Source organism: Tyto alba, unplaced genomic scaffold (genome assembly GCF_018691265.1).
Source record: "Tyto alba isolate M040663 unplaced genomic scaffold, T.alba_DEE_v4.0 Super-Scaffold_100000100066, whole genome shotgun sequence".
Classification (NCBI taxonomy): Eukaryota; Metazoa; Chordata; class Aves; order Strigiformes; family Tytonidae; genus Tyto; species Tyto alba.
The window spans coordinates 1,083,484-1,108,400 of record NW_024881266.1 but is presented as its reverse complement, the minus strand read 5'-3'; the positions used below and the strand labels follow the sequence as shown (position 1 = coordinate 1,108,400).

At 38.4% G+C, this 24,917-nt stretch overlaps 1 protein-coding gene across 1 annotated transcript in view; it reads left to right on the top strand.

The window, feature by feature from the left end:
• The first annotated feature begins 1,172 nt into the window (after window positions 1-1,172).
• The window catches only part of LOC122154404 (contactin-associated protein-like 2), a 73,714-nt gene continuing 49,969 nt past the window's right edge, over window positions 1,173-24,917 (top strand). The window contains exons 1-2 of the mRNA XM_042802709.1: window positions 1,173-1,349; window positions 12,285-12,434. Coding sequence (XP_042658643.1) covers window positions 1,313-1,349; window positions 12,285-12,434 — 187 coding nt within the window. The 5' untranslated portion in view covers window positions 1,173-1,312. The remainder of the gene's footprint in view (window positions 1,350-12,284; window positions 12,435-24,917) is intronic.

Genomic DNA, 24,917 nt, shown 5'->3' with positions numbered 1-24,917 from the left:
AACACTTACGCTCTGGTTCCTGAGTATCCTCCCTGATTCTCCTCCCATAATTCTAGTAATTTAACCACCAGTTTTCCTTCATCCAGCACCACACCTATTACTAACTTCACTTGTAAATCTCTACCTAGCAAATTACATCCTACCCCTGGCATTAACAGCAGATCATTAACAGCATATTGATCTTCCCCTTGTATTAACACATTCTTTATAACTGGGACTGAAAACCCTTTGCCTTTGGCCCATAAAGCCCAGGCTGTATCTTTTACATAATCTTCCTCCTGGGGACTTAATTTCAAATTTATCAAGGGCTCTTCTGTTGGTATACCCCCCCCCCAGGAGATAGAGCTCCTGACACCCCTAGTGATTACCACCCTCATCCTGTTGGGTTAAATAATTATGTACTGGATGGTAATGCATAATCAGCTGATGTATATGAGCTAGTTTGCTGCTGCTGGGAGCAATTTCCCTGAAATTATGTGTGAGAAGGTACAATTAGAGAGGGGGAAACCTGGGAGAAGGCTCTCTTAAGTCCTCTTGGTATACAGAAGGAGCTTGCTATTTCACCTACTGTTTAGGTTTTAGTCTAGGAAGGACGTTCAGCTTGTCACTCAACAACTTGTCAGCAATGTGTCTTATGACTAGAGACTTTGCAGTCTTTAAAATTCATGGTGATACTTTGCTGGACGTATCTGGGAACCACCTGTTTTTTGGCTCTCAGTATGTTACTTGAAACTTCTCCTTGAATTCCAGTGTCTGCAAGCTGCTTGCTCTTAAGAGATTGCTCCTGTGATAGGAATTGCTAACGTTCAAAAGAACTGAATGCTGCTCGAGTCACCCTGGCCCTGGAGTGTAACTGCAGTAATTGAAGCGTTTGAACTCCTTAAACAACTGAGAGGGGAAGTCAGGTTTCTTGGAGTGAGTGTGAGTGCTGAACAAGGCAGCTGCTTGTGTTGAGTGCTTAGGAGGGATTTGGAATGACAGTGTATCTCCGGCGATGTTTTCAAGCCTTGCCACTACCCACAGCTTAACTGTCCCTTATATCCTGTGCTAAGCAGGATATAAGAAGGTTATGAACTGTTCAGCCTGTGTCCTGGATACATAGGCGATTCAGCATGGTTACATTTGGAAATAGTTTTGTAACAGTTCAACATACAAAGACTGGAAGGGGGTGTGGGGAGGAGGGGAGCACCCAAACATCCTTTGTTTTGCAACAGCTGCAGAAGTGACAGTCCTGCAACTGTCATCCTAAAAGCTGAGCGTGTTAAAAGGCACATATAAATTTTTACTACATCTTTGAAAAACCTTACAGTTCATGAAAAGCAGGGTGTCCGGGGTTTTGTGTACTGGAGGTAGGTAATACTGTTTTAATTGCTTCAAGTATAATTCATAAGCTAGAATGGTACAAATCAAGGTTTTGACGGTAAGAATGGTTGCTGAGGGTTTTATGGCTTGTGAGATGATTGTGTTTCTGTGTATGAATGAGGTTGAAGGGCTGGAAGTATATTTAAGTAGAGAGATGAGCAACAGGGAGCCACAGACTTTTTTTTTTTTTTTTTTTCCTAGATTAAAACCAGGGTTGAGGGTTTGCTTAAACTCAGCTGGTGAACTAGCAAGTTTAAATGTTTGGTTGACTTCTTTACAGACTGACCTTAGCCATCAAGACAGTGTGAGCCAAGGGAGCAGTCCCTGGGTTAGGTGCTGGAAAGCACCTCTGACATTTAGCACTGAATCAATGAGGCATTTCCAAGAGCTGGGGAAAGTTACTGGGTCTCCAGTTCTTCTTCCATCTTTGGTGTAAGGAAATGCTTGGTTTCTGCTATCATGGTCCTTTTCCTCCTGGCTATTTTTATTGCCACGCCCTCTCCCTCCCTGTGCCATTCACCTTCTACCTGATAAACAGGTTATACCGGCTGGGCAGGAAGTAGCTGACTTTTGCAGTATTTCTGTCAATTTAAGTCATGCCAGCTGTGAATGTGATGCTCTGTAAGCCTGGGGATGGCAAGTTTGTCATGTCTTCAGGAGTAACCTTCTTCTTGCCATTCCAGTAACTTTCTAGGAGCTTCTTTCCAGGCAAGGAATGAAATACCATTTTCTTAATTTGCTCTTTTCCTGATTTTTTTTTTTTTTTTTAAGAGGTAGAAAAACAAACATTTAAAGGAAATCACTGTGTAGATATTTACAGCTTTTTTTTGCTACGTGTATCAGACTTTGTTTTTACAGTTAAGTGGACTGGTGGTAGTCCACTGCATGACCTAGTTGGCAAGCTGCTGTAACAGGGCTTTGGTGCTTCAGTCTTCTGTGAAGCTTTATGTATGTCATTTTGAATGTCTGATTATGTGCTGCAGTTTATCTCATCATGTCAAAAGTCAGCACTTTGCTATATTGCAGCAATGGATAAGCTAATCAGCTGATTTTTTTGGTTTTGACTTGAAGCTATCTGTCCTAATTTACAATTTAATTTAATTTAGGAAACAGCTAGTCCTGAAAATTGTCTCTCTCTGCGCTATTGACTAGGACTTTAATTCTTATGAGACTTCCACAAAGTAAGACTGGGGATGGGGTGGGAAGTCTGTTTTTGTTTCCCAGTGCTTGCAGAAGAAGGTTCAGGAACTGGACTAGGAATAGACCATTTCAGAAAACAGATTTTCAGTACCACACTAGTCATAACTCTTTACATGTATGGGTTCTGATTACTAAATTGTGGTTGAGTACGAGGTAGGAATTGCCATTTTACAATTTAGTTGTGGAGCTTGAAGGATTTCCCTAGGTTTTCAATCACTAGTTTTAAACTGGATTATAGATAACCAAAACCTTCATGTATAGCACCGTGGATGGAGCTTTCAGGATACAAAGAAGTTTGTACAAGTAACTGTGGCAACTCAAAACAGTCTGTGAGAGTTTTCATCTAACATTAGAGCTCATGTTTTTATTAAGGAAGTTGTTCACCTCCATTAACTTTGCTAGTTTGTATGGCTTTAAAATAGAAGTATTCTCTGTCAAAACAGTTTTTCAAAAAATATTTGTGGAAGTTGTCACTTGGTGTACTGAATTAGGAAAATATATGTCCTATGTGAATGAGTAAATTATTAAATGGCCAAAGAGGTTCTTTAGGGTATAATTTCTAAGCCCTTTGCAAAGGGACAGTCCTCCTTATGGTACAAGAGGATGAGATGGTGGAGGCAGCACCACTGTGTTAATAGCAGTGGTCAGTTCTTAACTGCTGTCAAAGGAAGAGCACTGTGCTGTCTTAATGAATGTTTCAGATGTAATCTCAAGTAACATGCTTCAGTTTTCCATACTGGGCAGGGATATTTGTGGGTGTGGAAAACATAGGCATGATTGGTGTCAAAATAGTATATGGTGTGATAAGTGTAATTGTTGTACCCTGTGTGGATCTGAAATGATGTGTGATCGCTATAAGCTGTATAATAATTGGGATGAATGTTGGGATCAAATTGAGAATATGCAAGCATAAAATATAGACGAGCGTGCTTCTTGCTGGGAACAACAGAACCGCTTTTTAGAAACCCCGCCACTTTCAAAAGATCCAAGAGGAGAACAGCAGGCCAAGAGGCAGAGGCCTCCAGACTTTCAAAGGACCCAAGAAGGGACGGCCGTGTACCCCATCAAGTCAAATGATCCCATGGAGGAAGAGCAGGACGACTGTCTGGTAAAGGGGGATTGCAGAGCCGCGGACGAACGACACGCCGAGACGGGTTCAGTGTGGGTGATAGAGCATCAATCTACGTGTGTCGTTATTGGTCCAGGGTACATATATTTATATAGACAATGATAATTATTATGCCTACTAGTCACTAGCTGATTGGCTTAAGCTCTAAAGGTCGTATTCGCACGGTCCACCTACTTGCAGTTAGCTAACAGCACAAGCTTCTCATAACACTAAGTTTCTCATGCTACTATTTCTGATTCCTGTTGACTTGTTTTCAATACACGACAGTACCGTAACACAATGTTTCTCAGACCACCGTTATCGTAACACTAGGTTTCTCAGACCACTATTCCTAATTCCCCTTAACCTGCTTTCGACACACCACGGTACACAGGGCTGAAGCGTCCTTGACATTCCTCCTGTATCAGCAGCTGCAGGCAAACCCTAGTGAGGCTCAGCATCAGCAGCTAGAGCAGGCTCTGATCATACAATTGCTCGGTGGGCTCAGGACCCTTGTCTCTGAGCCATTCTCCAACAATTCCCCCTTTTTCTTTTTGTATGAGCAGAGCCTGCGCTAACGTTCATTCAAAGATATTCTTAATACATGACAAGGCACAACTTAAGCATGGAAGCTTACAATGTGTTGGCTAAAGGCACTTATCACGCACCCGGAAGTGCTGTGATAGGTCTGCATCGTTAGCACGCGTGAACAAACTAAATCTACTTTATGGTTAGTGCATCCAGGCATTAAAACAGGGAGGAAGCACTAGATTGACTTCCTCCTTCTTGCCCTTCCAGGTGACCCCAAGGGCAGGATTACCATGTGGCAGTTTTCTGATCAGAGACCCAGCCTGGATTGTCCAAACCCTGTAGGATCAGTGCATAACCCTGATCCCCCCACAAAAAAAATTCCTACCAGGTTTTTCCCCTTTTTCTTTTTTGGACAATCCAGACTCCTTTTGACGTTTGAATCATAGCATTCATAAAGCATTTCCACACAGACCCCAATACCATCATGACAATCATAATGACAATCAGCATTACCAGTCCATGCATCAACAAAGCTTTCAGCCACCCAGTAATTTCCAAGTTTTGTAGATTTGCAACCATTATCAGTCCATTATCCAAATTCCCAAGTCTCGTAACCAGTCTGTCAGTCCGTGTTCCAATCTTATGCAGTCTTATGTAGCAAGAAAACCATCCTTACAGTTTTAAAAGTGTCAGCAACTGTAACAACAGCATATGCAATACAGAATGTAATACAGGTTTCACCATGCTATGTTCTAAACATTGCAATGAACCCACAACATACAATGAACCTGATACTACATGAACAAGTTTTTGATACCAGTGTTGATGTTGAACAACATACAATGACAGTTCAGAGTTGTAAAGTTCGTAAGGAGTCTCCAGACCCCCCGAGGAGAATTTTGTGATCTTGAGTTCCCAGGTGTCCCCCATTTGTTGTCACTACCGGGCAGGCCAACGCCCCAGCAGCATGCCAGTCCCCTTCTAACAAGGCATCACGAATCACTGCACTCCATCGGGACTGAGCTAAAAGCAGAGCTGGTTCTGAGAAAGGTGATGGGAGTGGGTGTGGTGGGGCTGCCGGCAGCGCTTCCTCTTCTTGTAATTGTAAATGCAGAGTTCTGTTCTGTAGCTCAACTTCTGTAATTTTCTTTCAAGTTCTTGGACTTTGTCACTGTCCATTACCGATGTGTGACCCTGTTGCTTTAATTTGGACAGAGCCGCTGCTTTTCTCTCTGAGCCAGACGCTGACGCGCCGTCAGGGGCGGAACCATCTGAAGGGTGAGGGTGCGGGCAGAGTTTATGGTGGCACGCTGCTCCCACCTGTCCCCCCGCGCCGCCTGATTTCTCTGCCGCTTCTTGCACGGCGGAGCAAACAGGAACACTTGGTGACATGTCCTTAATAGAGCAGAGCTGTTGATTACACCCGAAGAAGATGGCTAATCGGGACGGACGGTTGGTTTCGGCAGGGACCAGTGGGGATGGTACAGCGCTGACAGCCGCCATTGCAGCAGCAGCTACTTTCTTTTCTGCTGGCATCTCCCCCAGAGCTTTTACGATCGTTCGCCAGACCACCCCGTGCTGTCATGCTTCACTGCCTTTATTGCCTCCAGTGACAGTCTCGTCCCACAATAAATCACCTACTTTGCGCCACTCCTGTTGGCTACATATTAGCGAGGGGCCATCGTCCCTCTGCCCCTCCGCCTCTGAGGTAGGGGGGAGTGGGGGGGGGCATGACTGTAAAGATACTGGGGGGGGGCTGGCCTCCGGACTTTCCCTATTCACATTAACTGTAACTGGCCCTCCTGTTGATGGTACAGGAATACGATCACTGTCAAAAAGCATAGATCCGGATGCCTCACTATCTGGGGTAACAGTGGAACTTTCCCCCCCCAACTTTGCAGTTGCCACAGCTGCAAGGTTCTTTTCAAGCTGACACCGCTTACTATTATTCACCACCTCCCGCCATGGTTTCATCATTTTCCTTGCAGCTTTATCCTCGTCTATTACCATATCCCACAAAACATCACCTAATCGTCTCCACTCGTCGACATCAAAAAGAGAATTAGGGTCCTGAAAACATCATTTGACCCATCCTAATGCTACTAAACCTGCGAGTGATTTTATACAATCCACTCCCTGCTTTTCTATAAAGCGCTGTAATAAATCCAGGGCTACCTCCTATTCCATCTCGTCAACCTGGTGCTCCTTGTTTAAGGCACCTCCAGTCCTGTGCTCCCTGGATAAGGCACAGTACTGTTACTGCCGACCCACCCCTAATTAAGGCACCGTCGGCCCTTTGCTCCCTGCTTAAGGCACTAAAAAATACTCCCACCGGCCTGTGCTCCCTGTTTAAGGCACTAAAAATACTCCCGCCGGCCTGTGCTCCCTGTTTAAGGCACTAAAAAATACTCCCGCCGGCTTGTGCTCCCTGTTTAAGGCACTAAAAAATACTCCCGCTGGCTTGTGCTCCCTGTTTAAGGCACTAAAAAAAACTCCCGCTGGCTTGTGCTACCTGTTTAAGGCACTAAAAATACTCCCGCTGGCTTGTGCTCCCTGTTTAAGGCACTAAAAAATACTCCCGCCGGCCTGTGCTCCCTGTTTAAGGCACTAAAATTACCCCCTTACTTTGATATGTTGCTGATGCTCCGTGACTAAGGCACCAGTTGCAGCTCTTGCCAGCAGTCCTTGCAGAGAGCGACCCTCTGTCTCGGTTCACGTCCTCGGAACGACCTGTCGGAGGCCCACTGTCCAATCGTTCTTGATTCGGCTAGGCGCTGCTGTCTCTGATGTTTCCCCGTGTTTGTTTCTGCCGCCGCTGTATGCAGTGCCTTTCCATGTCAGCTTCCGTCGCCCCTCTGCGTCAGTTCTGGCGCCCCCCCGCTTCCACTTCCGGGGCCACCCTGCGCTCGCCTCCAGCGCCCCCTCGCGTCCTCCCCCGGGGCCGCTCAGTGTCCACCTGTGGCATCCCTTCGCGTCCTCCCCCGGGGCTGCCGCAGTCGGCTCCTTACCACGTCAGCTCCGGTGTCTTTCTGCTTCCGTTCGTGGGGCCACTCACTTCTGGTCTCGGGACCGCTCCGCCTCCGCTCTCCGGGGCCAATCACCTCCGTTCTGCGGGGCCGGTCTGCCTCTGCTCTGCGGGGCTGGTCACCTCCACTCTCGGGGACGCTCTGCCTCCGTTTCTCGGGGCCGCTCCACCTCGGCTCTCGGGGCCGGTCCAGCCGGCTTCTCTCCGCGTACTCCCCCGGGGCTGCTGGGGCCGGCACCTCTCCGTCTCAGCTCGTGGACCCTGAACGCTGCTGTATTTGGTGTTTCTCCGGGTCCGTTCTCAAATTCCTCGGTCGTTGCTGTTTTTTTTCTGGGTCCGCCGCTCCGTCTGTGTTATTCTTCTATGCAGGTCCCTGTTCGGGCGCCATCTTGCGGAGCCGCGGACGAACGACACGCCGAGACGGGTTCAGTGTGGGTGATAGAGCATCAATCTAGGTGTGTCTTTATTGGTCCAGGGTACATATATTTATATAGACAATGATAATTATTATGCCTACTAGTCACTAGCTGATTGGCTTAAGCTCTAAAGGTCGTATTCGCACGGTCCACCTACTTGCAGTTAGCTAACAGCACAAGCTTCTCATAACACTAAGTTTCTCATGCTACTATTTCTGATTCCTGTTGACTTGTTTTCAATACACGACAGTACCGTAACACAATGTTTCTCAGACCACCGTTATCGTAACACTAGGTTTCTCAGACCACTATTCCTAATTCCTCTTAACCTGCTTTCGACACACCACGGTACACAGGGCTGAAGCGTCCTTGACATTCCTCCTGTATCAGCAGCTGCAGGCAAACCCTAGTGAGGCTCAGCATCAGCAGCTAGAGCAGGCTCTGATCATACAATTGCTCAGTGGGCTCAGGACCCTTGTCTCTGAGCCATTCTCCAACAATTCCCCCTTTTTCTTTTTGTATGAGCAGAGCCTGCGCTAACGTTCATTCAAAGATTTTCTTAATACATGACAAGGCACAACTGAGGCATGCAGGCTTACAATCTACTGGCTAAAGGCACAGGACCCTTGTCTCTGAGCCATTCTCCAACAACCTACCTTCCTGTGTGTGTGTTTGTTTGTTTTAATACAGCCTATATATAAAAATCTATAGATTTATTTAAAGCTGAACGTTGATCTTTTTGTGCTGTCATTAATTTGCAGAGAAAACTCAGTATAAATAAATAATCACCAATGGGCAAGATTTTGGCATGCTTCCAACTGTTCACCTTAAAAAAGAACCCTGAGCCTAAACATGAAGACAAAATTTGTCATAACTGTTTAGGTTTTGTTGGAGAACACAGTTTTCCATCATTAAAATCCCTTCAAGGGCTTCATTTCCCACTTTTTTATCTTATTGATCATCTGGATAGCTGAAAACTGAATAAAATTAAAAATGAAAAGGGCTTTTCTGAATCATAAATCCTAAAACAGATTATATAGTTAGATAGCTTATTGCATATAGTATCTAAAATATTACCATAGGAAGAGCTGTGGTTTTTTTTTTTCCAGTTTAAAAATACGATTAGCTAAATACAGAAAAGCACAGCTCTAGTAATTAAAGCCTGGTGATTTTTTTCTTTTGACTGAATATTAATGGCATATATTGCTGTATATTTGAGCACAGCTGAATGTTTCAAACAAAATATTGCTGGTTTATTTTGCTATAGTCAGAAATACCAGTGCAAACTTGTACTGAATTAGAGCCATTAGGCAGGAATACCAACTACACCATCATCCACAGATGAACCATAGTGCTAGCTGGCTAAAATGAAAACAGTGACAGTGAGCCCCAGACAGGGTGGGTATTGCCATTGGCAGAGAAAATTTGACTGGATTTCAGGATTCCTGGATTACAGGGAATCCACACAGTCATTGCTGAATACCCAGGAAAACCTCCTCTCTTCCAGCACCTCTGAAGCTTGTTCATGTGTCCACTCTCTGCTCTTCTCTAGAGTCTTCCCACCTTGACTATTAAGGGTTTCATCTCCTAATCAGAATTTATAAGAAACTACAATATAAAATATTTACTACAACAGTAGGAACTAAAGACCAGTATGCAGCTTTATAGCCCTACATTGCTTTAGTGCTTCATGGATTGGTAATGATATTATTCTTTCCCTATTTTATTCTTAAACATTGTAACTGAATTTTGGGTTACATTCACACATCAAAATTACAAGGTTCTGATCTGATGTAGCAGATGTTATGTTGTTAACTTCAGAATAATTTTGTCAATGTATATCAGCAGACTATGTAATCTAGCACTCATTAATAGCCACTGAATGAGTCAGTGCCTTTTACAGGAAGATTTGATCACACAAGATTAACTGTATTTTGCTAGTTTTTGTAGTTTTCTTCAGTGCATAACTCGACCAGATGTTATCTTTCTAAATTCTCCATTATGTGTTAAACTCTTGTACTTTTTTGGTATTTGTTAATCTAGTCCTTCTTCCATGTCTGTAATAAGCAAAACATCTGTTCCTTCTTGTTCAATCAAAGTGCTTACCTCAAGAGTCCTACTTTTAAAATAATGTCATTTAAATAGAAATCCTAGATGGAGAGAATGCATTTTGTTAACATATTTAATTTGCATATGAAACCAGCTTTTCCAGAACTCAGCAGGGAATTTGTAGTGGCAGCAGTATGTTTCTTTTATTTCTCAACTTGTATACCAGAAAGTTACAGTAGAAAAAAAAAAAAAAAAAAAAGAATGCAGATAAATATATTGATCATCTTAGATGAGAGAAATCAAACTGCAATGAGAAGTCATTGTTGTGCATTTGGGATGTTCTCCATTCTAAACATTCCAGCTGAAAATTCTTTGAATAGAGCTATATTCTAGCCTTAATACTCAGTCTTGGTTTATGGAAAGATCTGTTAAGCTTGACTTTTTTTAAGTTCAAACAGAAATAATTCCTCAATATATATGAGGTATGTAATAAAATATTAAAATAAAATTAACTCATGCAGCTGTACAAACTTACACCCTATAGTAGAATATACCATGTATCCCAATAACAATGTAAGTCCCTGGAACAGAGCATTACCCCATTAAGCAAGGAAGGTTGACACTACTACCTCTAAAACATGTGTAAGTAAAAAGCAGATAAAAAGAGTGGCAGAGATAGAAGGTGCTGAGGAGCACAGTTCTGTAAAGACAACAGTGAGCACTTGCTGAGTGATAGTGAGCAATCCTCATCAGCATTCATAAGTAAATTCCACAGTAAAATGTAGCAGTAAAAGGTTTGCTAAACAAACATAAAATTGCACTTGAATTTTTGTGTCAACTTTGTACCAGAACAGTTGAGAATGTTACTGTCATACTATAGAGATCCATAGGGATGGTTAATACCTGTAGCTAAGAGGACAACAGACTTAACTCGTGTTCATTTTGTAGTTAATACAGTGAAGAGTTCATAAAGCAGAAACAGTGTGATTTTTCAGGAATGCACAGGAACAATGCCAACTTGTAGAAGCAAATATGCTTTAATATGGGCAAAATACAAGGGCATTTTAAGTATTTTCTGATAAACTTCAGTTGCAGTAACACATACTGTAACAATTTTTGTTTGGAAGTCTATAAAAAGGTGTATCTTCCTTTCTGAGTGTATTATCAGTAGAAATTCATTTTATCTGGGTTTTAATTATGTGGGTTTCTTTTTCTTCTTTGTTTGTCAAATGTAATGAAAGTGAAAAAAGAGCTTATAAATTAAGAAAACTTTTCTCATGTTTAGTATATTAGGTTTTTCATCTACTCTTACACCAGATTGAACAAGCTTTGGTAGAAACATTTCTTACTGATACATTTTTTAAGAGGCTTCTGAGTCTTTTATTCACACTGATGAATATTCCAAGAGTATTCTAAGGTATAATGCTCCATGTTATTTCAGGACTTGATCTTGTATCTTAGACAAATATGTGGAAGCAGTGGGAAAAAAATATTAATTAAATGTTGAGATATATCTGTTTGCCATTAATATTATTCCTTGTTCATAGAAGATAACATTCTTTTGAATATATGGAAAGTTTATCTTTCATGATACTTCTACTGATATTGTGTATTCCCCCTAATTTTAGAAACAGCTTATTGTATTGCTCTGTGGTTTATTCTGGCAAATGACATTTTGGTAAGGTGACTTAGCACCTTTATCTAGGTGGAGAAAACATCATGCCTAAGAGGTGTTATAATTTGGAATTTGCTTTTAGTAGAGTGTTTGCTACTTACTTGTCGACTCAACATAACTTGCCTACACAGTAATGACCAGAACAAACACTCTTTCACAGTTCTTCAATGACAGCTTATCATGTCAGGCAAGCTGTCCTCCTGCCAGATGCTACAGGAAGTACAAGAAGTATATAAATTCTGCTTTCGTTTTAAAAGATCTGGGTGAATGAACATATCCATATGCTTCACTGCTGTCAGTATTGGGAGGATGGTGCTCCCCTAAGATTATGGGTTTTGGCAGACATTTGCTGATTTTGCAGTGCCTCTGTGATGATGTCTTCATCTTTGGTGACTAGCCTCACACCACAATGACAGGATTAGTTGTGAGCTCACCTTCCACATGAGCCTTTCTCCTTCCTATTATTGATTTCCATTTTCTTGGAAATATCTAGCTTTTTAAAAAGGCAGCAATCACAAGCATAATGTGCCCTTTGGGCTTGTTACTATATTTAAATGGATTAATTAGTATTTTTCTTTCCGAACTTGATCATAGAAATAGTTAAGACATTCTTTACTACTAACTTGTGGCATATGGCCTTTTGATGGGAAAGGTGAGTGATAATATCTGTAGTTAGATACAATTATACCTGAAAATGTGGACTCCTTGGTAGTTCCAAGACTTGTATTTATGATATAATGTTATTTTTTTTTGTAATATTTACTTTAATAACAATTCCTTGTTATCACACCAAAATGATTTCATTTCTGCAATAGCCTTCATTAAAGCTTGCATAATGAGCCTGAGACACACAAAACACTTAAAGATAATAAATACTGGACTAAGTAAAATGTTCCAATGTTTTTTTGTTCTTCATAGGCTCTGGTCTCAGTGACAGGCAGTGGCATGAAGTGCGATTCCTAGCTAAGGAAAATTTTGCCGTCCTCACCATTGATGGCGATGAAGCTTCAGCTGTTCGAACAAACAGCCCTCTACAAGTTAAGACTGGAGAGAAATATTTATTTGGAGGTAAAAAAATATCAAAACAAGTACCTGCTTAAAGTGCTGTTCTCTTTTAATCTACTTAATAGGTGAAATGGAGATCAGGATGTAATTAATTCACGTAGGTCTTAATATGTCTAAAATGGCTGGGTGCTGCTCATCAAAACATAAAACACTAAACTTTATTTCACTTTTAAGAATCTTTCTACACCTCCTCATCCTTGCAAAAGAAACTCTGAGAAGTTCTGTAACAAGAGTCAATCTAGCTTGCAATGATTTCTCAGATCTCTGAACTGAAAGGGGAACCTCCCATTAGTAGTTCAATTATATGAACTGAGAAGAGGGATAAACTTTATCTTTTAATGTTTGGAATCCTGAGAACAAAAACATCTGGTCTTAACTTTTTGCTGATTTCTTTAACAGCTGTCATGACTATGGGTAATTAAGAAGCTCTTATAAATTGAAGCCTTAGATTGTTCAGTATTTCTATCTGTTGGCAGTCCATATAATCAAGAGTTCTTGCAAATTGTAGCTTTAATATTTATTCCTCTTGCTCTTCTATGTTAGCATTTTTGAAAATGAAAAAAAGGCCATCAAAACTCTTGGATTTTTAAAATATATATTTAAATTTCTATAGTAAAGAAAAATATTTAGCATGCCAAGAATATTTTTGTTACACTACTAACTTAAGGGGGAAGGTTGTTAAGTGTTTTTTAACTTAGATGTATTACTTTTTGTAGTGCTAGACAGGTTTTTTAAAAAGCATCCAATGCAACAATGACCTGCAATCTTGGGCAGTATTCTCAGCAAGCTCAAATGTGCTAAGATCAAAAAATGAGTTGTAAATTGTACTTTTGAAGTATCTCACGCATGTGAAGTTGCATCTGAAAGCTTCAGGCAGAAAATAAAAATTTTAAATGTAGAATTTATCAGTATTGAAAACTGTTTGTTTTTTCTTTTTTTCCCAAACTCACAAGGTGAATATCTAATCAAAATAAAATATAACTGTGATGCTATAATTAGTAATAATATTACATCTTTTCCAATATCCTTAATTCAGCTAATATCCTGAATAGGGTTTTTTAGCATATTGCTTCAAATAAGAGTTCTAGCATAGCCAGTTGCCACATGCTAAAGCATGAAGATTATTCTGTTGTCAAAATATAGTACCTTCAATTTGTCAGAACAGTCTGAGACATTCTCAATAAGTTATTAAGCACACATAGGAGAAAATGAAAATAAATGCCATACATAATACATCCAGTGTTAAGTTCTGTTAATTTTGATAAGTAAAACCCCCAGACCATTATTACATTTCTGGAGAAAGATTGATTGATTTCTTCTGAAATGCCTTTTACCTCTGACTCTTTGATTGCAAGGGACAAATTGTTTAATTTCTCCAGGTCGTTTTTATACCCTTTGTCAATCAAAATATTGGTTGATTTCTTGTTATTTCAGTTGTATTCTGAAATCTGTTTGATCTGTAATTGTTGACCTGTATTTTATAATTCTACCTTCCTTCCATAAAAAAAGTGTGCATGCAGATATTGTTCCAATGGGGTATGAAAGTCAATCATGAATTCACTGAAGTGTTTTTCCGAGATCTGTTCACCCAAATATATGGTCCCATTGTGTAAATTATGGTAAATTTTTTCCTTATTATCTTTTATAATCTGAAAGCTCTTCTAAAGCTATATCAAAACTCTAGCACTGTCCTCACCTTCATGTCCAATTTTATTTCAAAATAAGACGTCTGCATTTGCAACACTGTGCTTTTATGTTTTAGTTGACTGTAGCTGTGAATCTGACAAAGCTTTATTTCTGAGTTGGATCTGAGGAATGGATTTATTTTAGTATGCTCTCACATAAATATTGCTATATATATATATGCTAGTTATTTTGCTATATATATCTGTTAACTAAAGATACTTGCAATTTAAAGACAGTCTTTTGGATACATATTAGAAACCAAATTTTTATACTCATGATCTGCATCTTATGAGGCAAATGTATTTTTGTTGTATTCCCTCTACACATATGTGTTCCTCCTTATTTTTCTTCATAAGCATTCCAAGTTATGGCTGTTAATAAGTAACATTTGCAAGAAGAGGATGTAGAGGTGAGAATAGTGGGGAACTTCAAACCTTTGCACCGCTTGGTAATTGTCATCAAAGGAGATGTTCTCATTAGTTTCATTAGGAGTAAGCTCAGATAAGAAAGTGTCAAATATTCTTTTTCTGCGAATATGTATAATTGGTTAGGAAAGGGACAACTGCCTCTTGAATTCAGAGGGTAGAAATTTGGGGTTTTTTGCAAACTGCTAGGTGGCTAGCAGAAAGAATTATCAATCTCTGATGATAAATTTTAAATGTGAAAAGGAATCCAGTAGATTTCTTTGCTAGAGGTCTGAATACAATAGTTACAGATATTTTGTATATCAAACCTTTGTATTATTAAAATTCAAACATACATCACAGATGCAGAAGTTAAATGATCAGTTTTAAAGATCAATGTTGTGATATTAATCCTATCCCACTGCCATATTTCTTGATCTTGCAAAACACTGAGAAAGCGCAGTCCATTGAATTAGTGTTTGTAGCATTTCTAGAAGTCTCTGAACACTCTTCTGATTTAAATTTTCCCATTTCATCTTTGAAAGAGATACCACACGTATGCAAATATTTTGTTCTCCAAACTTTACCTTTCCCTAATTTCAAAATAAGTATGTGTCTCTGTATTCTGGTCTCCTGGTGTCAATATAGCAAATAGATACTATAGGCAATGGTGTTGTCTTTACTGAAGAAAAGGTGTAAAGGTTGCATTTCACTGCTGCAGTGCAATATTTTCTCAAAAATATACTGGAGAATTTAAAGAGAAAAATAATTATGGTAAAATGGGTACTGCTTCAAAGTATTAAGGCAGACACTTGATAGAGCTTTTATGTGAAAATAACTACAGCTTTTATTGTAAGATGATTACCACATATTTGAATGTGAATTTTTGAGACAGTGTCTGTTTTTAAGGAAAATTATAATTTTCATATGTTGTTGTCATAACTTTGCACTGGATATATCCCATAATATTAGTTTTATTATAAAGTAGACAATCTATCAAAATTGGAAATGGATTAAAGATTGAGTGGGCAAGAAGAACCAAATGTATGCCAAATGTAATGATGAAAATTCCAGACATATTGGAAATATTAAACTGACTTTTACAAAGATTGGTTTGCAGTGATATCTGAAAAAGTCCGTAATATTATTCGCAGTATTTTGATTAGAATTTGATTATGACTCAGTCCGTTATAACTACATAAATAATAGGGGGAATGCAGAGACTTTAGACAGTTGTGTGTTTATTCCTGACATCAGAAAATTTGGCACAGGCAGGAACAAGCCTGAGTCAGAGTGTTCCCTCCCTCTTCTGTACAGGCAAACGGGTACAATAAGAGCCAGTTAAACACTGTGTGGACACTGAAGGCCTTAACTAAAGAATAACTTGCTTAGACACCGAATGGTATGCTAGGCCTCGAAAGTCAGCCTCGCTGTCTAGCAGCAGCCTCCAACTACCAATTTGTAAAAGTTGGCTTTTTAGAGAAGCCAGACCTGATTGACACTCAGTTTCCGTCAAACTAGTTCCTAAATATATTCTGGTTATTCCTTAGTTTATTCATTCATTTGAATAGAAATGCTCATCACTGACCACCAAATCCAGAGATTTACATCATGTACAGCAATATTTGAATAACGGAGATGTGGAAATTGGAATCTTTTGTGACTTCTGCTCATAGGACTGACTTTTCTAGTTTTGAAAAATCATAAGTAAACCATAAAAATAAATAATGAAGACTCTTTATTTCTCTGTTAGAGAATAAATTATGCTCAGTACTGTTATATTTGTGGGGTTTTTTCTTCCTTTGTGCCTAGCCTGTACTGTCTCCCAGTACTACTAAGATTCTCCCAAAGGACAGACAGCAATGATGTTTTATTCAAGCCTAAGAGTTAGGGGAAGCTGTAGATCAGGCATTTCTGTAGACTGCATGAATGAGTGCTGGTGTATGTGGGAGTGTGGGTGCTAATTGCCTATTGCCCTTCTGTATAACTATTCTTCTCTTCCCACTGGTTTTATATTCCTTCTCTTCCTTGTCTTGAATTTGGATTTTTGGAAAGAAGTGAACTTCCTTTCCCTACTAAGCTCTAGAGAATGATGTTTCTTTGTTGTTTCCAATTATCTGCATAAAACAGAAAAGAAGAACAGAGAATTACAGAGTGAAAATGAGTCCATTAACCTTATTTGCACTTTTGGAGATAAAGGGCTTTTGTGAGGCATCTTAAGCTTGCACCAAAACACCTAATAGCTGCCTAGTGTCCAGGAGGAAATATTTGATTAGAGATGTAATTTTGACTCGTTTCTATTTTACAGCATTTCTTTTTAATTGTGTTTATTTTCCCTTTCATTTTCACCGGTTTAAGGATGGGGGAGTTTTTAGTATGAGTGATAAATCTTCACTGAGAACAAAGGTATGCAGTGAGCATCTGTCAATCCACTGTGTGCTGCTTTTTCTGACAAGCAAAGATGAATGGCCTATGCAGTAAGTTTCCTGTGGGACACCCATCTATGGCATATAGAAAATCCTTCTTTTCTCTACAACTATACAAACGCACTCTGTATCACATCTTGCTCCTGTAATAGAATTAATTTGTTTCTGAAAGTTGTGTTGGGCTAAAATCCCATAGAATTAGAAGTGGCAGAAGGAGGTGGGAGGAAGGAAGTCAAGCGAAAGAGAAAAAATGCCTTCCTTATATTTATATGTTCTCTGCTCTTCCATGTGGGAATCTTCCCTTCTTAAAACCTGTAGTCTACAACCAAAGCCTTTGAACGGTGTGCTTACATTTTTTTATCAAGTTATCCATTGTTATCATTGTGCAAACATGGTCATTAACAGCTGTTATAGTCAGGCTCAGACTTCCTAGGTAGTGTCACTGGGATCTCAAAAGTACTCAGGCTATCGTAAGTTCAAGTATTATCAGATAGAAAAGAGTCAGGGGATTTTTTTGTTACTAAAATTCAAATGTGTTCCGCAAAACTGAAGTTGAGTTATTGATGTTACACGACAAATGAACAAGACTCAACCAATGGCAGCTCAGGTTGTCTGTTACCTAATAAAGGAAATTAAAGTCACTGCTGACATTATTTTCTCAAGCCTACATCTTCTCACATCTCAGTAACGATGATGTTTGGTTGTATTTACATTTCTGCAGGTTGATCAGATTTTTAATGTGTCAGGGCTTCAGTATTGGTGGCCACTTCTTTCTTTTCTGTGTACGAACACAAGACTAGATGGTCAAGTTTACATCTATTGTGGAAAGGGTGTGATTTGAAATCTTTCTCCTCATGATCATAGCCCTACTATAAGCTCAAATATAAATCCATGAGAACACAAAGCAAGTTCAAAATAACTCAGAGTATAATGTGATATTGAGTATCTTTAGGAATCCTCCAAGGTCAGTCCTACAAAATAATGATAAACACAAGAAATTGAAATAAGAGAATTAGAATAGCTTGTAATTTTTAACAGCCCTTGTACATTGCATGAATTTTTAAATCCAGAGTGTTTATAAACCAGTAGATGAGTGAAGAATGCAGATGTACAGAATGTATAAACCTGAGCAAAGCAAGGAAGTGGTGGTATAGTAATTAAAAGCAAAAACAAAACAAAAGACAGGCAATTATAGGCACCTAAGCCTCTCGCTGCTATTTAATACATGATTCGGGTTCTTTATCTGCTCTTTTCAGCTATGAACATCATCTGAATTCACACTCCTTTTATACAACTGCCAGAATTGGAGTTGATCAACATTGCCCATTAACTCTTTATATGCTTTTTTCATCATGTTTAAAGTTTTATTTATTTCATTCAGATAATTTGAATGTTAGACAAATGAGACCAGGTAAAATAATGGTGACATTCTGTAGTTAGTTTTAGTAAAGTCTGTAGTATTGTTAGTGATGTTATAATATGTCAATCCACCAACACATTCTATACAACAGTACAAGCAGAAATACAGGAGATAGATTGATCTGCCAAAGAAAAACAGGTGCAGACAGAAAACTGATACTTTGTGCAAGCAAATAAAAGTTCAAATATATGATAATGTGAGTTTAGGAATGTGTATATGGGAGCATGAGACTTTCTGGAATGACTTTAGCTTTTTAGCAAAGGCCTATTAGAGATGAGAAATATCTGCTCACTGAAAAATGAATGAATGAACATTTGAGATATGCTGTGCTTGTTACACAACATGAATCTCTTGCTAACCTGAAGATGTTAGCCACAGAGTATATATCTAGAAGTTTCTCAGATAAATAAAGTGAAGGAAATTAATCTCTTTTGCTTTGTTTTCTTGCAAGAACTAGAGCAAATTTCTGTGTGCATCAGATAAGAGAATAACACATTTTTCAATACATTTTCTTTTCTCATATTGGCATTTAAAACCAAGAAATAGCAAAAAATGACGAAGAACATGTACCATAGAGAGTAAATCTGCATGGACATGGGAAGGCATCAACAGACCTAATGGAGCTCTGTTGTCTGTAATTCTGTGTGTATGTAATGTTTCCTTTTTCACTAAGTACAGCAGTCATATGGTTGCCCCAGTCTCAGTCAGAAGCAAATTGTATAAAAACTCTGAATATTACAGAAAAGTCAATTGAAAACAGAGGAAATTCCTAACATGCTATGGTTCTTCACTCCAAAGGGAAAGAAGAAGGGCTTGTAAAAATCAGTAACACTTCTGAAGAAAAACTTTTGTAGAAGGAACTGCATGGTGAAGACCCAGAAGAGAGCTATTGAAAACACACTCAAAAGTGACAATTCTACCTATGTTATATATGTCCCTCTTGCTGGTGCTGTAGTAGGTCTATCTACAAGCTCTTTGGTACCAGTAGCTGAAAAAATGCCTACATGAGGGGAAAGGCAGATATTTCAACAAGCAGCAGATGTTGGGAGGAATGTTAACCAGTACTAATTACTAGGCAGTAATAACTGGAGTTGTATGGTTTTAGAACACTGAAAATCATGTAGTCTATTGATAACATTAGGAATCACAAATACGTCTATGTGAATGTGTTGAATTGTGTTGTGAAAAATACGCACATGTGCTTTCCCAGTCTGTGAAAATAATCACACTACTAAGTAGTGGAGTATGCTAATTAATATTTGAATAGCACTTCCACCTGTTCTTCAATGATATCCTGGCTCTGCTTCTAGATGTATGAATGTTCTTACTGTTCACAACCACAATTCAACACACCTACAGAAGAAAATAAAAAAGAAAAGAAGGTAAATTCTTGGTGCCATCAATAGGCTATACTGTTACCAGAGGATTTTCTCGTTTTGGGGATTGGGTGTTTTTCAGCGGCTTTTCCATAGTTGTTAAAGTATCTGTGATTTTCCTCTTTAAAATAATAGAACCTTGTTGGAAGTGTTGGAGGCACAAAGCAGTGGAAAATTGCAAAGCCCAATGTTGCTGAACACCTGGTGCCCAGAGCAGAGACACAAGATAGGGTGAAGATCCAGTAATTTGTACTGTCATGCACTGGGGAGAAACACCAAGTGAGGTGAAAGCCATGCAGTCCGTTTTGCTTTTCTCAATAAAAATTTTGCACAACTGCTCAGAAGTTATACCTAGAAATGTTTTGTGATGTTGCTCAAGGAATGGTGGCTTGACCACAGTCCCCCCACACACACACACTTGACATGCTTGGCAGTATGGTGGCTGTATATCAACCTGAGTTCATGCCTAACTTAGAGGGATGAGAATTTGATACCAAATTGCAGGGACAGATCAATGGTTTGTTCTCCTCACCCCTACTCAGAAAGGATGCCTTCTGGTAGGATTTGTGACCTTGGCTACGCCAAGAGCCTACCTGGGAAACTGAGCCTGTGATTGCTATTGGTTTTGTCTGTAGACCTATATAGCTCTTCTGCAGTTCAGTGCATTTATTGCTGGCAATCTCAAAGAATCTGCAGGTGTTGCATAAGAATAAAGCTTACTATTCATGAACCTGACTGCTCTTTTTGAATGCAACCCAACCTACAGCAGACAGGCTGTTTCTGTATCTGGTGTCAGGACTACAGTCATGACAGTAATTGGCCTACCTGTTAAGGGATAAGTCCAGCCATCTCTAGTCTCTGAGTACGGGCTAGAACACACTCTTACTAAATTTATCCCTCACTTAAATCCAACAAGCCTACATCAACCTACCCTTTTCCTCCCACATCCCCTAAAAGTGAGACAAATTTTCAATTGTATTTCAATGTTTTACATATGTAGATGAGCACCTATTAATGTAAACAACACTAAGCAAGAAGATGCCTACCTGACATTGATTGTGGTGGTAGTCAGATAACTGACTCGCATGTTTCAGAACATCTGTATAACTGTAAACATGAATAACTTTGGAAATCTAGTTTAATGAGTCATAAATGCATAACAGGAGAAAAAATATCAGAATATGTTCCAGAATTCACCAAAATATGGTGTCTGTGAAAGTGGGAGATGGAGCAAAAACATAATTACTCAGATAAGAGGTCTGCCTGACTCGTATCGTCTGAACTGAGAGTGGTTCTCAGTTCTGATTGTAAATACTGGCTCATGTATGAAACCTGACTGGAGCTCCAATTAAATTTATAATTACTGTCTGCTGCTTCTACTATATAAGTAAACTGCATGCAGCCCTTTGTGTTTAGGGCAGGCTGTCAATTAAATCCTTGCATGCCTACAGTCCCCGGTTGTTATTATCACCTTTCACTGAAGACAACAAATCCCATCATATAAAAGTCGCAGTCAAAGGCTCTAACAGGAACACTTATTAGTGATGCTTTTGTAAATCATGAAGTAGACTTTAAGGGCCTATATCTTTCTAAAGAAAGAACCTTATTGAATCTCACAGTCAGTGGCTTAGAGCTGATTTATCTGTATAAATTGGCAAAACTGAACTGTGAAGCTGAAACAGAATATTTAAAGCCTTGTTTTTATCTTTTCAGCAAAGCACTGAACTTACTTGTGTAATATTTTGAAGTGGGAAGTAACAAGTTGGAGATGCACAAATGTCCAGTGTGAACTGCTGACAACTGGCTTATTGCCTAGTTTAAGGGCATTAAATTACCTTGTCAGTGTTGAAGTATATTTACTTTAAGTTTAATTTGGGGTGGATAAGGTTTTGATAATGCAGTACTGAGTAATATTGGTGATCTCTTTAACCAGCAAACTGTTAGACTGTTTCAGGTTATTCAGTCCTGTCAAAGATATTGTCATTCAGTTTATTCACTGGATGGCCACAATCCCCTTTTTTTTTTTTTTTTTTAATCTGAGTTTGGACAACTGGCATAAATATTAACTGTAGAACTGTTTAAAAATCCTGTGTTTATGAATGAAGAGAAGAAATAGGTCACTTATGAAGCATGATGGTTACTATCAAGGTTATATTGTAAACTAAACAAAAGCGAAACAGGAGGAAAGTGAAACTAGGACAGGTGCCATAGCAATAATGAAACATACTCTTAGCCTCTTTGAGTTCATTACCCATTATACCAAGTGTACGCACAACTTGAATGATTCTAAGATGTGATTTTACAGACTTTTTGCTTCCAGACTGAGAGCTGCATGCTTACCACTTGATCTTGTCCCGCAAATCCAAGTGAGATTAGACACTGTGACTATTAATACACAAAGACTGAAAATCCTTCAGTAAACAAACTTTTATTTAACAATAAGAACAAGACAGATAGTGGTGTAGAATAGCATGATGTTTGTGTTTTTGTGTGGGAAAAATCTTGCTTTAATCTATAATGACAAAAGTATTCTTTAGATGATACTAAGGATATTTATTTGTGAATCTTCTTTGAGGAAGATGAGCCCTCAAAAGGAAAGAAGCTTTAATGATGCTTGAAAATGCTTCATCTGCCTATTGCTCTTACTTAATTTTCATCGTTCTTACTGACCAGATGTCTCAAAACACTTTCTGTTCATGCTTGTCATTTTTTAAATCGTCTTTTTATACCAACAGACTGATGTTAATTTTTTGATAACTGATAAACCGATTCTTATATTTGATTCTATAAGTTGGAAGCTTTCTTTGGAGCCTTAGAATAAATATTTTTTTTAATTAATTAAACCTATGTGGTTCCACTGGCATCAAAACCAAACTGAATGGAATTTTGAAAAGATAAATTCAGATCCTGTGTTCCTATGATTTTAATTTATAGGAACAGGTTGCCCAAAGTCTGGCTCTCTTGATTTTTTCCAAACTCATTTATACTTATCGTTGTCTTTGCAATTCGTGTTCTCTATAGACTTGATAAGAACTTTTCCTTGTTGCATTTGGCTTGATTGCATTTTCAATATTGCTTATTATTAAGAACTTAGATAAAGGAGAAGACATGAATGGGAGGGAAAGTTTACCATCTTTTATTATTTGAATGTCTTAAAGATCATGGTGTGAGTGAACAGTGCTCGTGCTGTTAGTGACTCACAGTTATTCTGTAGATATATGATGAAAAAGCCTGAGAAAGAAAAGAGATGGAATGCTGCAAATCTTGACACATGTTGAAGAAAGGTCACTGAAGAATTATACAATTGGAATAACTAATGGAACTTAAATCTTTTTTGAGAATGGTGGAGGTCTTTTTGTAAGCTATATATTCCTATTTAATTTTAAAATAGATTTTATTATATTTATGATCACAACAAAAGTCAAATAGGGCAGGACTTTATAATGCAGTGAGTGATCTTTTCAGGAATCCTAAAAATATTAGCAACAAGATTTTAATTATATCTCATGGTAGTGCCCAGAAATATAAAAATATCACGGCATCACATCCACCTATTATGTTCTAAAGTGGAATTCTCATTTGGGTTGATGGCTATATTTTACTGCATAAAAATAGTCGTTCATGTTTCTGCTTTTGAACTGTGTCGTAAACCTCTGGGACATATCTACAAAATGATACAACCATGTGTGCACACATGTGCGCACATTAAAAATGTGTTGAATGGAACCAGTTTAATTTTATAAAGAAGCTTAAACACTTTCTCCTAGTGCTTCAACATTTTGATGTTCAAACAAAGGTGCAGACTCCATAGGTGGTGCAATCTACCTGTAGAAACAAGTCCTGAATGTCATACAAGCATGTGAAATTTGAAGCTTTCTGTTGCTGTTTCCGTTCCATGCTTGGACCTGTAATAGGCAAGTACTTACACTAGAACTAGATTATGCCCTATGCAAGGTCATTTTAGCTTTCCATTGAAGCCTTTCAGCATTATGTTCAGGCACTGTAACTGACACCTGTCTGCAAAAAATTGACTTGGTTTGCATGCATACTTTGTATAATTAATATTCTGACATCTGAAATTACCTCATAATGTAAAATTGATAAAGACAGATTTTCAAAAATCACATTTGATTAGGAGAGTAGAAAAGTACTGCAACCAAAGATCTCCATGGCAATTTTGCAGTAAAATTTTGTTAATTGTGTTGGAGAAATTTCACAAATTTTTAATATCTTTTGAATGTGTTGTGTACATTATAATATTGCTATTAGAAATGTACTTGCAGCTACTCTTGACTCCACTGTATTCTTTACACAGATATATTTAAGAAAGACTTTGACTAGTAAATCTATTTAGTACATCATTACAGCTAGGCAACTATCCTAATCTTTATAGTTTACCCTTTACATTTGTTTCCTTAATCAAGAACAAATGTGCAAGGGCTCCTCTTGGCTCTCAGTGATAACTCAGATTTTACTGTGTTGAAAAAAAAGTTAGTCTTTTCAACATTGTGATACTAAAATTCAGGGTAATCTTAAGGAAATTTGTTTCTATCCAACATATTTTTAAAGTTTGGAATGTTGCATGAAGAACATTTTTCCTTAACCATCATTTTTCTTGAAACTGCTCTGAAACTAGTTTCATTTTCACAGCTCACTCCATTTTCTGCTTTGCTACTTTCAGAAAGTGCAAGGGCAAGAAGAATCTGATTATTAGCAGTTTCAGATGCAGCCTTAGAGTTTACTGCTCTACAGATCACAATGACTGTGACTCACCTTTTTAATGCTATTGTTCTGTAGTTTCATTAACTTTGAACATCTTACAAGCTTGCAAACTATATGTAAGATGTCTTTGCTTAGTGAAATAAATAGTAATGTTTTGCCTGTATCATAAGTCCAAGAATGTTTCAAAAATACTTTGCTTGTAATGAAAGTAAAAGAGAAATTAAGATAATAATAATTCTACAAAGTGCATGTATAATTAATTAGAAAGTAGATTACTATATGTGTAGGGTTTACAATAAAAATATCTATTAAACAAAAAAATCACTAATACAAACATGTATAAAACTTTTTTTAAAAAATACATGAGTGTATCTCATTCCCTTTTTCTGCCTCATATTGTCAAGCTCACTACTTAAAAAGATGAGGTGAATACTTTAATCTGCATGGACTTT